Source organism: Mustela nivalis (genome assembly GCF_964662115.1).
Source record: "Mustela nivalis genome assembly, chromosome: 3".
Lineage (NCBI taxonomy): Eukaryota > Metazoa > Chordata > Mammalia > Carnivora > Mustelidae > Mustela > Mustela nivalis.
This window is the reverse complement of record NC_139022.1, coordinates 114,545,227-114,561,809: the sequence shown is the minus strand read 5'-3', so window position 1 is coordinate 114,561,809 and position 16,583 is coordinate 114,545,227. Positions and strand designations below refer to the sequence as shown.

Here is a 16,583-nt window from a genome sequence, read left to right as displayed (position 1 = left end):
GTTTACTTACTTGTTAAAATGGCCTCTAAAGTACAGGTAACTTGCAGATGAGAAAAAGGAGGCCCGCAGAGGTCAACTAGTTTACCCAAGGTCACCCACCTAGTTTAGTGTCCCCATCACAAGTCAAGGCTACACAGTCTGATTTCAGAGCTGTTCCATTTTGCAACATCATGCTTCTGGCTGGTGTGGTATGAGGCTTAAAAGTTACAAAATGCACTGATACACAGGTACATATTCATCTCTCTCGCTTGGATTGATTTTCTGTGTGTATATAGACATACACACATCAGATGTAATTACACAGCTATGTGGTCAGGGGCTGCTTAAGAATGCTGAAAAAAATAAAGCAGGATAAGCAGTCTTGACAGTGTACGTTGGAGAAAGACTGCTCTATTATCTAGGGCAGTTGGAGAAGTCCTTGCTTAAAAAATGACCTCTGAGTGCAGACTATAGGGTGGTAAATATCAAGAAAACAAAAATGAGACAGATGCTACAGTAAAAATCAAGAAGAGAAATATTGGGGGCTTGGACTGGGGGGACAGTGGTGGTGAGAAGAGATTAGAATATGCATAAATGTCAAATACAATCAACAGGAATTGCTGACGGATTCAATGTGGTGTTTGAAAGAAAGGCATCAAAGATGGCTCCAAAGATTTTGAGGCTGCTGATTGTAAAAATGGAATTTACATTTCCCAAGACAGAAATGATTCTGGGAGACACAGGTTCAAGCCAAAAGACAGCAATTGTATTTTGGCCATGCTACCTTTGAAATATTCATTGAACATCCAAATGAAGACAATGTGCAGAGAGTTGGAAATCCAAGTCTGGAATCAGTGGGGAGGTTGAGGAATGACAGATACATTTGAAGGTCAATGTAGGGGCCATTTAAGCATGACTGTAGATAGAGAAGGCAAGAGGTTCAAGGAGCTGACCAGGGAGACACTTCAAGCTTGAGGGCAGGATGATACGGAAAATGTAACAAAGGAAATGGAGAAAAAGGGGCCAGAAAAGTAAAAGGAGAAGAGAAGACCAAAAAAAATGGAAAACTTGAGAAGGTGTGAGCGAAGAGCACTGCTAACACAGAAGATAAGAAAGAAGGAAGGACACTGTATTGATACCATGGAGGCTACTGTCCTTGCCACATCCATGGAATCTGAGGACAGCACGCAGACCGAAGCCAAAGAAGGAAATTGGTCTGGATTACAGGGAGCCATTGGCTGTCGAGCCATGTCATGTAGAAAAAGCTAATCAAATGTACTGTTCTATGGTATTTAATAATTTTCAACCAGAATACAAGAGTCTCTTCAAGCAATTTACAGAACAGTTTAAGATTAATTTATATTTAAGGAGTTTGCACAATATATTCTAAATCTCTAAACATTATAAGTGTCTATCTAGTTCCTATACACTCTAACTTAATTTTACATTAGTAAGCACACTGGGGAATCTTTTTCAGCATGTGGATAGACACATGCTTCCTAGGAAAGAGCAGTTTGGAGGCTGATCACTGATTAGAGCCACTGTCAGTCCTATTAAAAAATTTTGTAGTTTTCCCTGTGTATGTTTCATGATCTATTTCCTTGTTAAAAGCTAGAATTTTGTTTTCAATGGAAAAAACATAAAATGATATCTAAAATTTTAAAATGTTAAGTAAATTTCTTTCTGAGCAGCTCTAGGCTGGGATATTCAAATTTGATCACAACCAACAAAACCTTCTAACACATTACTGAGAAAAATACAGTGGTGTTTAGTTGCCCAACATAATGACTCGGGAGTAAAAAGTCTTTGCTCTTTTTTCACTAATAAATACACAGTAAAAGGCCAAAATGATACAAGCTATTAGGATAAGGCAAAAAACTAAGATACCTTTGATACCTAAGTGGCATATAGGTTTAATTTTCTGAGACATTAATTTATTGATTTTAATTGACAATTAACTGACATTAGTTAATGCTGAGTTCATTTCCTTTGAACAATAAAATGACTCTATCTCAGTTGTTAATTGTGGCCTAGCAAAAATAGTTCTGCCTCACCTGTTCCAACCTCTGTCCCTCCCCCAGTGGAATTCTGTAAGAAAAGATATAATGCGCTAGGCAGATGGCAGTCTATTTCCTAATATGGAGAGTTGAGCAAGGGTCAAATTTCATCAGCTCCCCCTCACTGAGAGATGAGGAGCTGGCATTTTCCCAAAGGACAGGTTTTCATTGATAAGTTTGTCCCTGGTCATTTCCCTTTGTGTAACAAACAGGTCCTCTACCATCCAGATAAACATTGTTAGCATCAGACATTATACCGAAAACACTATTGTCTTTGGCAAACATGAAGTGGAAATTCATATTAACTGGAAAACAAACAAAAACTGGAGATTTATCTGGTACTGTGTAGAACTAAAATACCTTCCTATATGAAAATACAGATTGAGTTTACATTAAAAGTGGATACCAGCTAATCGTATGAATGGTCCTGTGCCTGGCCAATGGAGTCACAGACACTGGTCCAGTTCTTCCCCTTGCATGTGCTGGACTGCTTTTTACAGTAATAGATCAGACCATTTTATACATGTCCTACCATCATTATCACAACCTGACCTTACATGTTTTCAAACATACAAAAAGATGCAGGTTGGAAGTTTCGGAATCTTTCTCCTGAGAGATTTCTGAACTAAGAAAACAGTTCTCTTTTTTTCCTGTCCTTCCTGTGGTCCCTAAACATTCATGATTGATGGGTGAAATAAAAAAAAATAATAAATTCCTTCTATATGTTTAAAGTTTACAGTCTTCAAATTCTTGTCCTGTTAATGAGTCCCAACTCTCATATTTTTGTTTTGAAGCTTGTTATAAAAAGTATGCAGCCGGGATTTGAATGTATGGTACCTGAGGCATTCTCAGGGTAGTGAATGTAAGTATGTGTGCGGTATGCAAATGCTCATAACTTACAGCATAATAGATCTACTCACATGAAAGAAATGCTTCTTAGAAGCTAACAGCATTCAAGAGTCTGCCCATTTACACCACCATGTTTTACTCCCATCTCAATAATGAGAGCAAACAACTAATGCAACTCCTAATTACTAGCTTCCTGTGATCATGTTCAGTTTGCATCCATGGTTAAGGTCTGCAGTTCCCACTCAGGTTGGCAGTGAAACCAAAACCCCAGCACTGTGCATAAGTCTTACCAATACAGATCAATCCTGTTGAGCTGAGTTTACTGCCAGGAGAACATTCACAATTGAAAGATCCAAGGTTGTTCCTGCAGGCCCCATTGACACATGGGTTGCTTTCACATTCATTTATATCTACAATCCAGAAGGAAAACATTCTGTTAGAACTGCCATGTGTTTCTGGAAAATATTATTCCAACAAGCCATGCTATGCCAGAATGTCTGGTAAACTTGGCTCTTGCAATTTTAATATGGATCTATGAGGCATAAAGTGAATGGGGAATGGAGACATGAATTTCACAGTGTGGATACACACAGACATGGCTAGGGGCTCAGGAGGACTATAGGAATCAGCCAATATTGCAAAGGGGTTAGTGTGTTACTCGTCACTATTTCAGTGCAACTTTATGTAAATTGAATTGATTTCCCCCTTAATAAGATATAATTGCCCTGTGGGAAACCTGAAATCTGAATACATGGAAAGCAACATATATATTCCTGGGTACAATATGTTGTGCACAAACAAAGGTTGACTGTTTCTGTCATCTGTGGCTCTGGGAGCTTTCACAAGAATAAAAAGCCTGTATTAGAGACAATGTATCACAATGTTGGCTTTCACTCCAAATTTCTGGGTACAAGTCAGGAGACTAGGATGAAGCTTTAATACTGAGGAGAGCATTCTCTTCCAGGCCCCTCTACCTGCTTCTCTCTTCAGCCTGTTCACATTTAGATGTATGGTGTGGAAAGTCTGTTAAAGCACAATTGATTTTGGTAAAATAAAAAAAATCACTTTCAATTGCTTAGAACAGACCTTTCCTATCATTAATCTGAGTTGAGTCCTTAATCAAATTAGACCATGTAATATAAACAATTGCTATTGAGGGTCAGAAGTAAACAGAGCATGCCCATGTTCTCAAGTGGTAACTAAAGCAAATCTGAAGCCAACAGAATTAGTTTAACAGGAGTTAATTAAAAATAAATACAGGCTTCGGTCCAAGTAATAGAAACAATATCCAAAACTGACTGTATAAATTCAACCGCTCAACTTAAAGAAGAGATGCAAAGATTTCTTTTTGTACTTGGTTAACTATGTGAAATAGGTCAGCATACCTCAAGACATTTTTTTTTTGTTGCTGTTGAACACAGGTTTCTGAGTTCACCACAGTACTTTTTTCTAAACACCTCTTTGAATTGAATATCAAATACTATATTGAGGAAAACATGAAAATAATTAAAATGCTACAATGCTTTCGCCTGAACGTCTCAAGTCAATATAAACCAAACTGGTCTTGAAAAGGCAGGGCTCACTACTCATCTGCAAGTCTGTGGACTTGAAATGCACATTTAAAAATCAATGTGGAAAATGGCTATGGACTTTGTTACTTCAAGAAGTACACAGGTACTAATTTAATTCATGAAGTAGAAACTGAAGAAATATGAATTCATCTTTTTTTCTTCAGGTTGTTTGTGCCAAGAAATCCTCTTAAAGGAAAAATACAAGAGCAGATTTTATAAATACAGCACAGATTTGGAAAGAAAACATCTATTCCAGAGTACTGAAATTCTTTTAGTAAAAACACAATGTAAAAAAGGAATCAGAGAGAAAAAAAAAAACCCAAAAACAAAACAAAACAAAACAAAAAAACAAAAAACCAACCCCCCAAACAAAGAAAACAAGGAGGAGATAAGTAATCTGAGGACAAACTATATATAATTCACCCATTAATTTCATTTGTAAGACACTCCCCAGAAAACAAAATGTCAGTAACATATATTTCCAAATTCCTATTCTAAATTAAGCAGTTATAAGCTCCCAAACTATAAACCCATGCAATGACAGCTACAAATATCAAGTGTTTAATTTTTCTTTAAATACAATGTTTTTATGTTACAAATGTCATGGAATCAGGAATTGAAACAGTTCACTGTACATTCCTGGAAATAAACTTCAAAGCACATCTGGTTTACATTTAACTAGTTATGTCACTGGAAACACAATCTAAACCACAGTGCTTGCTGTAAAAATGTTAACTTTCACAGACTCCCAGAGCTCAGAAAAAACGAAAATAAATTTTTTGTAACTTCAGTCTGAAATATCAGAGGATCTTTATTATGATTGCTATTTATTATATATTTAAAACAGCCTGTTGAAAACATAAATGACAAGAAAATTAGTGACTACAGTAAATATATACAGAGAAAGCATGAATCTCGAGTGAATCTGCTCATACTTCCCTGCCTCGTCTTTGGAAATTGGTTTAGAAAGAACAGAAAAAAAGAGAAGTGCTTTGGGCAGATACACTTACTGTGTGAATGCAATGGCAGAAATAAGAAGACCCAAGGGAAAAAGAGATTTGTGGCCTTAAAGTTGTTTTTTTATTTCTTTAAGCCACTTAATAAAATGCAAATAACTTAGCAGTGGGAAGAAAGTGAGAACTAAGTTATTTGGTTAGGTTTCTCACAATAAATCATTTTTATTTCGAGCAATGTTGTAAGACTACAGCCAAAATAGTTCTCTGTCATTTCTCTTCTCTACATAACATGAACTTCTTTCCTAGGAATGACAGATACATATTTCATGTTAAAGAAAAGGCTTAGATTTATCAGGAACAATTATCCTCTGGACAAAAATAAAGGGCACTCATTCTAACCAGTGCTGTTGCCTGATTTGGTATTAATGTTCCTCATGTGTATGTAATCATCCTGCATTTTATTATTAAACATTATTAGCTCCCACTCTTTGAGTGTTCCTACAGGCAGGAGAGTCCCCGACCTTTGATTTATGTTTTGGTATTTGGGCCTTTCGTACCTTTCAACCCCATTTTACCTGTTAAAATGGTGGGAATATGCTATAAATATCACTGACAAATTCAGTATACAAATAGAACTTGGACCGAACTGATTCAAAGACAGTTCAGTTTTTCCCATTATGTGCTTCTCTCATAATAGCACCAAAGGATATTGTGACTGTGGACAGGGAAACAAGTTCATCAGCTTCCTAGTTAAACCAAGAAAGTGTCCTAAAGTGCTCTTGCTTTCAGTGCTTCTTGACATTTAACATAAGCTTATCCTCAAAAACAAAATAGGTAAAAACTGATAAAGGGCAGTGGGAAAAAGAGCAGAAAGTCAGGAACAAAGTACGAAGTTTCTCAGAGCAATTCTGAAGGATGACAGGTATCAGAGCGGGGTGGGAATGGGTGCTAGGAAACATTCTAGGTGAGCATACTGGCAAAGCCTCTTATCTGTCTGACAGAAAGATCTTCAAAACTCTATGGAGAAGATGAATCCTCAAGTACTTTAACTAGGACTGAAGTTGAGTGCTCTTCTTGGAGGAGCTCCTCCAAAAGGACAGTTAATAGGACTAAGTTTAGAGAAAGTACATTTTATCCAAGGTTCTCTTTTATTTTTTATTTTACTTCTTTTTTCCAGGCTAATTACTGTTTTTCAATGGCCCCTCCAATTCAATCCAAACTTAGAATCGCACTTTGTAATTGCATTTCATTGATTTTGGCTGAGTCACTCATGTTCTGGCATGTTGTTCAAGTCCTAACTTATTTCTGTCCACAAGAATGCTTTGAAATGAAACAATAAGACACAGAGAATGTTAACGTCTTTTTGCATCATATTACTATTGCCATTTTCTTGGCTATGGAGTCACTAAGAAATAAATACTTTAACAGATAAGGAAAGGTCTGTTCAAAATAACTAAAGATGAAATCTTTTTTTTTTTTTTTAAATGACTTTGGCAGCAGTTTCTGGATTCGAGAATGTCATCAAACACTTCTACAGGCCCACACAGTGAGACTTAAAAAGAACAATGACCAGTAGTCATACAACAGATTATTCTGAGAAACACAGCACTTTCATCAAGGAACAAAAACATAACTGATGCATGCTGCCTGCTTAGCTGGTATCTCAGCAGAAATGAGGCTTTTTGTCATGGAAGTCATTCACATAATGTCCCCTGTACAGGAATGTAGTCAGAAGGAAATGAAGACGTTTTTAAAAAATGATTTATGATCTAGAATCCCAAATAATAACTTTTGAATCATCAAATAGGAAAACTTTCTTAGACTATAAATTTATATAAGGTAGCCATTTCTACTCAAGCCCCAAATATTTTCTGGGCCAATCTCTGAGGCATATCAATCATGTCAGAAATAAAATGCCTCAGGGCTGACCTTGCCATTACGACTCAGGGTCTCCAAGGCCAGTGTGAATGTGTCACAATAGTTTTTCAAAGGGGAAAAGAAAACAAACAAAAATCTGACATTTAATTTCAGCAAGTAAAATGCACTGGCTCTTTTCACTTTTCTCCCCACCGCTAACTTCAAAGTGTTTGTTGAGATTTTATCTGAATGGAACAAAAGTGATCGATTTTGTATACTGGGTTAGGTACATGCTATTTCCTTCCTTCCTTCCTTCCTTCCTCTGTCCCTCTTTCTTTCCTTTTTTCCTTTCTTTTCTTTCTCTCTCTTCTTTCTTTCTTTCTTGAAATAATGACTTATTTATTTAAGGAATCTCTACACACAATGTGGGGCTCAAACTCAGGACCCCAAGATCAAGAGTCACACACTCCACCTACCGAGCCAGCCAGGTGCCCCAGTACATGCTATTTCTAAAACTGGCAGATGAGCTGAAAGACATGATTACATTTAAACAATATTCAGACAACACTCTGTTTTCTATATTATTTCATCCATGTACTTAAGGAACATCTGTGCCTATCTAGGTACTTACTACTCACACGTAAGGTGAAGAAGGTGGCTCTTACCTTCACATGTCTCTGTTTCAGTCCTGAACACATACCCAGGGGGGCATGTGCAGCTGTAACTCCCAGGTGTGTTTCTGCATAGGCCATTGTCACAGAGCAGTCTGTTGACCAAGCACTCATCAATGTCTGAAAGCAACCATTGGAAGACAGGAGATACATATGGGGAAATGGACAGCTCAGCGACCAATGAGGTTTTATTTTTATTTGTTTTTTTCTCTCATCCTTCCTTGATTTCATCTTCCCTTTTAGAAAATTAGTATACTTTTAGTCCAAGTATAGTTGACATACAATATTATATGAGTTTCAGGTCCGTAACACAGTGATTCAATACTTATATACATTATGCAATGCTCACCATGGTAAGTGTAGGAACCATCTGTCCCCAACCATATAAAGTTCTTACAATATTGAATGTATTCCCTATGCTGTACTTTTCATCCCCACGACTTATTTATTTTATAACTGGAAGCTGGCACTTCTTAATCCACTTTGCCTATCTCACCCATCTGCCCACCACTCTTAGTCTTTTTATGCCCAAAGCACATTCCTTGATCTTAAGCAAAATATATTTGGTTTTACTCATATGGGACATTCCTATATATATATATATTTTTAAAGATTTTATTTATTTATTTGACAGAGAGAAATCACAAGTAGACGGAGAGGCAGGTAGAGAGAGAGGAAGGGAAGCAGGCTCCCTGCTGAGCAGAGAGCCCGATGCGGGACTCGATCCCAGGACCCTGAGATCATGACCTGAGCCGAAGGCAGCGGCTTAACCCACTGAGCCACCCAGGCGCCCGGGACATTCCTATATTGATAGCTACAGTGAAAATGTTTTGAAGTCCCTGGAATGAAAATACACACACACACACACACACACACACACTTTGTATTTTAAAGCACTGATGAAATATATAAAAAAATAAACTGACTGCCTATATATTTATTTGTATGTATTAAAAAATAACAGATGATTTCTAAAATTTTTTTCTGATTAAAATTATAATAAAAATACATTAAATGGCAGCTAAAGAAAAGGTGTTTACTACTCTTTATGCACTGTGTTTCTACTTCAGAAAAAAGGTCATTTTTAATGGGAAATTAATGACCTATTTTGTATATTCCTTTAGCGGTCCAGAACAGCCTAGAAAATATCTACAGCTTAGGTTTAAGAAGCTCGCACTGAATTTTACCTTCTTATCCACATTTATTTTTGCAAGTGTAGTTAATAACAGAAAGAAAAATTGCAGTTCCAAGAGAAAAGCTCCTTCAATTTACACTTTTAGACTTGTAAATAATAATTGTTCCTTATACCAAACAAGATATACAATATATGTTGTGAAAATTTGGAAAACAGATTAGAAAAATATTTGCTATGATACCATCAGCTCTGATAAACATTATTTTTTTGGTGTTTTATCTGATTTTTTTCCTTTGGATGTTATGTTTTTGCTCTAATTCTGAAACTTGATTTTTAAAAACCTATATTTTAAACATTACTGTAAATTTCCCCATGATTGTTGCATTAAGTGTACCTATCACAAATTATTTACCCACTAGTGAATAACCCACATGCTATGGGTTAAATTGTGTCCCTCAAAAAAAGTTATGCTGAAGTCATAATGTGACCTTATTTGGAAATAGCAATGTTTTAGAAGTAATTAAGTTAAAATGACATAATTAGGGTAAACCGTAATCCCATATGATTGCTGTCCATAAAAAAGGGGAAATGAAATGATGTGAGACAACAGGAAGATGATGTGAAAATACATAGGGAAAAGATGGACATGTGACTGCAGTGATGCATCTACAAGCCAAAGAACATCAGGACTGCAAGCAAACACCAGAGGCTAGATGAGGGAAGGAGGAATCCTCTCCCAGAGCCATAAGAGCACAGCCCTCGGGAAGCCTTGATTTTAAACTTCTGGCTTTACAACTGTGAGACAAGACATCTCTTTTGCTTTAAGCAACTCAAATTTTGGTATCTTGTTAAGGCAACCCTAGCAAACTAAAACTGAAAATTGCCTTCATTTACATTTATAAAATGCAGTTTTAATTCTTATCAAAACTATGCATATACCTACTTTAAAAAGTGAAGGAGCACCACAAACCGTGTCCAGTCTATAAATGCTCACAGAATCTCCCTGTTTTCAGTAGGGTGCCTGTGTGCTCAATTGCACTTGGGAATTATGCTTGAAGCAACTTTGCCTCTGGTAAATATAAGCTAGCTGGTTTACATATTTTTATGAATTTCAATACTCTTTCCCTGTGAGTATCAAAATCTATTGTAAGTACATGACATTTAATGCAGCTCTTTCTATCTATCTGTATGTATGTCTTCAACTTAAGATCGCATGAATATACTCAATAAAAGCCAGTACCACAAGTACAGAAAAACGTATTTCTTTCTAATTATAATCATCAATACTTGGATGTAAGTCACCAATGGTTAGTAACAATTATTACATATGATGGATTAAAAACATTCATTTTTTAAAAGTGGAATCAAGTACTCTATGAGAAAGCCTAAATTCTTCACAAATTCTTGAATATATGAACAATATACTTGAGTTTTTCCAAACATTCTTTTATAAATTACAAAAAGAAAAACCAATCTCAGTGATCATGTTTGGGTAAGTTATAGCAACTAGCTGTTTCCTTTTAAGTCAAACTTTCCTCAACCTGTAACACTTTATTTTCTTAACTTCTCATTACCCACACTGCTCTATTAGCTCTGAAGTCCATTTCTTAGTGAAAAATTACAGGATTAAGATACATGCAGAAATACAACAGGCTAAAAATTGGGTATGCATCCATTCATTTGATAAGAATGGTTTAAATACTAAGTTATGCCACTAAAAACTTTGTTACTGTGTAACAGAATTGGGTGGATTCCAGTATTTTTATCTCTTCGTACTAAGAAAGAAACAAGGGAAACTATAAGATCTGCAGTTTTATTCACTTATTTGTATTTTGATTTCTCTTATAATTCATTAAATTAAACTATACACAATACTCTTCTATAAATATAGCAACTTACCAATACAGTTTCTTCCAGAGACATCTGGTTCATACCCACTGTTGCAATTACAACGGTAACTACCACGTAAATTTTCACAAATTCCATTGGCACATATATCGGGATCCAAAGCACATTCATTGATATCTGCATTAAGTGTTGAAAGTTTAATGCTCACAGATATTTTATTGTTTGTTGATACATGCAGGCCTAATAAAGACTATTCAACATATTAAGTGTTTACCGCTGCAAACCCACAATCTATCTGTCTTTCAGAAAGGGAAAGGAAGTGAAAATAAGGAATAAGAGAATAAAACTGAGGGATATAGGACAATTCTTGGTAAGTTAAAAGAAAAATGAAGGGAACTGGCAGAAATTCAAAGGACTAACCCGTGTAATGTGCCTGTATTTAAAATAAAATTAATAAAGAAATTTATAGGCTGTTGGCTCAAAATCCAAAGAAAAACTTAACCAGATAGGTATTATAGCCATCTAATTAAAAGACAAACATTTACTAGGGTGCCCTGTATAGTTTTATGGTCCCCAAAGGCCCAGAATATTTCTATTTTATTATCATTTTTTACAGTCAACTAAGTAATATGATACTTAATCATATCATCTCATTGTTGATAAGATGAAATTAATGGAGAGGACAGTTCCATTCAGAGGACAGTGGGTGCTTGAGAACACAATGTTTGGCAATGAGTCATGAACCGGACTACTCTGTCAACCAGGGGCAGCAATATTCGCAGAATGATGCACTTATATGAGCAATCTAGGAGTTCCAACAAGGGGCTGGCTCTGCTGGGGTGATGGTATTCAGGGGGGGTGAGCAAAAACAAATGTTGGTCACCATGCTCAAATTTTAATCCTAACAACTGTTTCCTAGAATTTGGAGACCTTAAAATACTCTAGAAATCTCAGCTATTTCATTTTGGGGAGAAACATCCCCAAAATGTAACAGTTTATTTATTCTGGTTTTTGATGTTCATCATAAAGTTGCAATACAGCTGTCAACTCAACTGTAATGTGTCTAAAATCTCAAACATGAAAAGAGAAGAAAATATATGTAAAAATATATGTAAAGTGAAGACTAACAGTATCCTACAGTTAAAAAAACACAAAAGAAACTATATGTATATACTATACATATAGTATAGAACTTAGAGTAAACATACAGCAAACTTCTAGATATAGTAGAAGATCTTTAAAGTTATAAACACATATTTATTTAACATTCAAATATAATCCATTTCAAGTATCTCTTAAAGATTTTTTAAAAATCATGTCAGCACCATTATTTAATATTTTTCTTTTTTTCTTTTTCTTTTTATTATTTTTATTTTATTTATTCACTTATTTTTTAAAAATATTTTTCTTTAAAATGACTCACTTTTTTTAAAACCTAAATACCAATTTCAGTCTCTTCTTAAGCAATAGTACCCGCAAAATTATGGGTGTAGCTTGATAGGGACATTTTCAACAATATATATATTTAACAGATAAATATTTAATCTATTATGAAAAATGTACAACTACATACCACTTAATAAACATAGCTTATAATCACTGTTCTAAGAGACAATTTATCTTATTTTATGCTGATATATTTTAAAAATATTAAATACGTTCATATTCATTCCATAATTACTATAAGAGTGAGAACCAAACAGAGTTACCTCTTCCATCCACAGTGATCCCTACTCCACTACTACAAAGACCATGGAATTCAGCTAGACGACAAGACAATAAAACAGAACAAAACAAAAAACAGATAAATTAAAAACTCCAAACTCTCTCTCTCTATACAGGAGTCACTTACCTCATTCCAAAAGTATTCTGAAGAAAAATTACTGGCAAATAATTTTTAAAATGAAAAAGTAATTACTCTTTTCTAGCACGTAATTATTGTAACAATTTCAAAATCACAAACATAAAAAAAATTAGTGATTATCACTCTGAATACAGTTAAAACACTGATAAAGGTTACAAATATTTTCTACGTATGGAAACTTTTTTTAAAAACCCAAATTGCATTGTAGGGAATGTTTTTTAATATTTTTTATCTCAATAACAAAACTGTAATAAACAATACTTGCTTGGTATAAGAGCATTTACCATGTTTCTGGTGTTATTCTAGCATTTTACATATAATAATTTATTTGATCCTCCCAATATTAGGAACTGGATAATTATTTTATTGAAGTGTAGGTGATACACAATATTACATTAATTTTCGGTGTACAACATTGTGACCGGACAATTTGATACATTCTGTTGTGCTCACCACAAGTGCAGCAATGATTCCTGACCACACAACACAGTTAAAACAGCACTGACTGTATTCCCTAAGCTGAGCCTTCATCCATGTAACTTACTGATTCCATAACTGGAAGGCTATACCTACCACTCTCCTTCATCCATTTGGCTTTACCTTTTACCCCTTTCCACCCATTAGTTTGTTCTCTGTATTTATGGCTCTGCTTCAACTTCTGTTCCTTTATTTGTTTTGTTTTTTAGCTTTCAAATATAAATGAACCCATATGGCATTCATCTTTGTCTGACTTATTTCACTTAGCATCATACCCTCTAGGTCCATCCTAGCTGTTGCAAATGGCAATATTTCATTTTTATCGCAGCTGATTAATATTCACAAACCAGATACCCTTAGTTCCCCTCTCTGACACCTGAGAAAACTGGGACACAGAAGGAAGTGACTTGTCCCAGATCATAGAAGGTTAAGTGGGGAAAGGCTTGGATCCTCTACATTGCATCATATACATTTCATGTTAATATTCCATTTAAATATAGACTACTATATATTTTTTCTCATAGAGACTATTAAACATTTTTTCTCAGTTATGTGGATAAACCACATTTATTCAAACAATCTCTTAATGATGAAATCAGGTTGTCCAACTTTTATAACAATTATAAGAATAATATGAAATTTAAATTTATCACTAAGTTAATCTCTTAGTAAAACTGCTCAGAATTTATGCCTCTTTTTAAGACTTCTGCTAGTTTTCCTCTTCCTACATGTCCCAGGTTAGCCTTCGATCTGCAGTATGAGAGAGTACCCTTATGGGCAAAAGCAATATAATAAGCAAAAATGATGTCTTATTTTAACTTTCTTTCAAGTTGAGCACATTCTCTCATGTGGTTCTCTACCATTTGCATTTGTGCTTTGTGAAATCTTGTTTGTGTGCACTTTTTTCTATAGATGATTTCAAATTCCCTTACAGATTAATGCAAATTCCTTATAAATTAAGGAACATGTTTTTCCAAGTTACATGTGTATTTTAGTGTTTGGTTTCTGCTCTGAAAGCCCTCCATTATTACAAAATAACAAAAAAGTTAATATATTCTATCTACAAGAGGATTATTTTGTAAGGTCTAGTGCAGGGAGCTAACTTCATATTTTTTCTAATATTTTATCATCAATATTTATTACTTATTTCAATCTTCCCTCACTGACCTAAATGGCATCTTTATTGTACCCAACATTCCCATTTAAAGTCACATCTGTTCCTAGATTCCAGGTTTTATTAGTTCACTCATCATTTTATCTAGTCTTTATATTTCTTTGATAACATGCACAATTGACATCAATATTTTTAGGGCATGAGTTCCTATATGAACTCTTTTTTCAAAAAAATATCATGCTCAGTTCTTTCCAGAAGAACTCTGATGCTTTGCTAAGATTTGAACAATTCACTTATGATTTTCAACAGAATTACAAGCCATTTCTCTTTGCTAGAATGCATTTCTTCCACCCTCTACCTGGAATGTTCTTTATTTTTTTAAAAATATTTATTTATTTGACAGAGAGGGATCATAAGTAGGCAGAGAGGCCGGCAGAGAGAGGGGCGGAGGGGGAAGCAGGCTCCCTGTTGAGCAGAGAGCCTGACTCGGAACTCGATCCCAGGACCCTGAGATCATGACCTGAGCAGAAGGCAGAGGCTTAACCCACTGAGCCACCCAGGTGCCCACCTGGAATGTTCTTAAGCCTTTTTTCCTCTGTGTTCTCCAGTTCTCGGTTTCCGTCCCTCTTAAGGCACTAATCATAGTAACCTGTAGTTTATACGTTTGCCTGCCTATGCTCTCAACTATTCCCCACTTGAAAGACAAAAAGAGATTGTGTTTATTCTTAAATCCCTACTATGCTTACACAAATTCGGTACAGATTTGTAAAAATACGAATAACCAAGAGTCAGAACAGTCAAAGAAATAGACCATGCAATCTGCCTGTATTTGTGAATAAATTAGTAAAAATGTTCATTACTTTCTGGAACTACTGACAGACTGCAGCCTTAGACTATGCTTTGGCAAGATGAAAAATAAATAACAGCAGGCTGTTGTGAATTTAACATACCTTGAAAATAACAGTGGATTTTAGACTATTCACCTTCCCAATCATCGGAAACAGTGAGGCTAACGAATCCACGTAAGAAATTCATTCTAACAATCCTAATTAGGTCAGCAAATACTTTCTTCTATTCCCCGTGTGTACTCTGCCCAGGGATCATAGGTAACTACAGGTCAAATCTCATCATATGCCTCAAATACCAACACAGATTTGGAATTCTTCAACAGAAAACAGAGCCGATGTACTCTTTGGCCAAATATTTAACGTTACCTTTCCAGATTCTATACCAGATGTGAAACTGGCAAATGGGGGCTACCTGAATTTTTAGCAGGGCAGGGCTGGCAGGGCTCCCCAAAACCGTAGTCAGGATTGGCACAGCAGCATTCGGACTTGGTCACCGCGCCTGGAAAAGGACGGACACACACTCCCTTCTTGATTCCACCATAGCACGTACTGCGCATGTGAGTATCTAAAAGGAGGGAGAAGAATAGTAATTTGAGATTCTGCTACAGATAAAGGGATTTCAAAATTGAGGGCTTCTTTTAACCTAAGTGGCTACTAGACAGGAAGTTTCTGGAGGGCTCCTGACACTTTTCTTCTTCTTTGTATCTTTAGCATATAACAGTGCTCAGAAATCAATAAATGTGTACTGTCGACAATTCTTTCCCCCCACCCCCCTTTTCCTCCACAAAGTTTTATGCACTAAACAAGCATTCATTATCATACTTACTCCCCAGGCCTTTTACAGAAGCAGGTATAACACCACCATTATCAACATCACTTCAAGCTCTTATCACTGGCTACCCAATACTCAAAATGACACATTTTATTTCTATTTTGGAAGTTCTCAGGAACAAGGAAATGCAGTGAAGTAAACAACCTTGAGAGGACACTGCTTGGTCATGAGATTTCTTACTTCAACTTTCTGAGTTAGAGGGCCTTTCTTGTCAACCCCCAGCTGACTACTGTGAACTATGTTTTAATCTCAGATTCTCAAAACCCAGTTATAAAAATAATAGTCACTGCTATGTGTCCTTAGTCTTGCGTTAGTTGCTTTACAGACATCATCCCATTGAACATTCTCATCAACAGGTCCATAGGACAGTGATCATTATCCGTAATTTGCTGATGAGGAAGGCAAGGTTCAGAGGGATTCTTTAAGTAGCTCCAAGTTCTAGACTACCCAGTGCCCAAGCTGGAGTTCATACTTAGGCTGTGGGACTCCTAAAGCTCTTCCTTTTCCTGCTGTGTATCTCTAAGA

General features: G+C 35.7%; 1 protein-coding gene across 1 annotated transcript in view; it reads right to left on the bottom strand.

Moving 5' to 3' along the window:
• Positions 1 to 16,583, bottom strand: part of FBN2 (fibrillin 2) — a 247,924-nt gene that overhangs the window by 82,219 nt on the left and 149,122 nt on the right. Inside the window, exons 15-19 of the mRNA XM_082723375.1 lie at positions 15,639 to 15,791; positions 12,633 to 12,686; positions 10,975 to 11,100; positions 7,935 to 8,060; positions 3,176 to 3,295 (exon numbers count right to left, since the gene is read on the bottom strand). Of these exons, the coding sequence (XP_082579501.1) occupies positions 3,176 to 3,295; positions 7,935 to 8,060; positions 10,975 to 11,100; positions 12,633 to 12,686; positions 15,639 to 15,791 (579 nt within the window). The remainder of the gene's footprint in view (positions 1 to 3,175; positions 3,296 to 7,934; positions 8,061 to 10,974; positions 11,101 to 12,632; positions 12,687 to 15,638; positions 15,792 to 16,583) is intronic.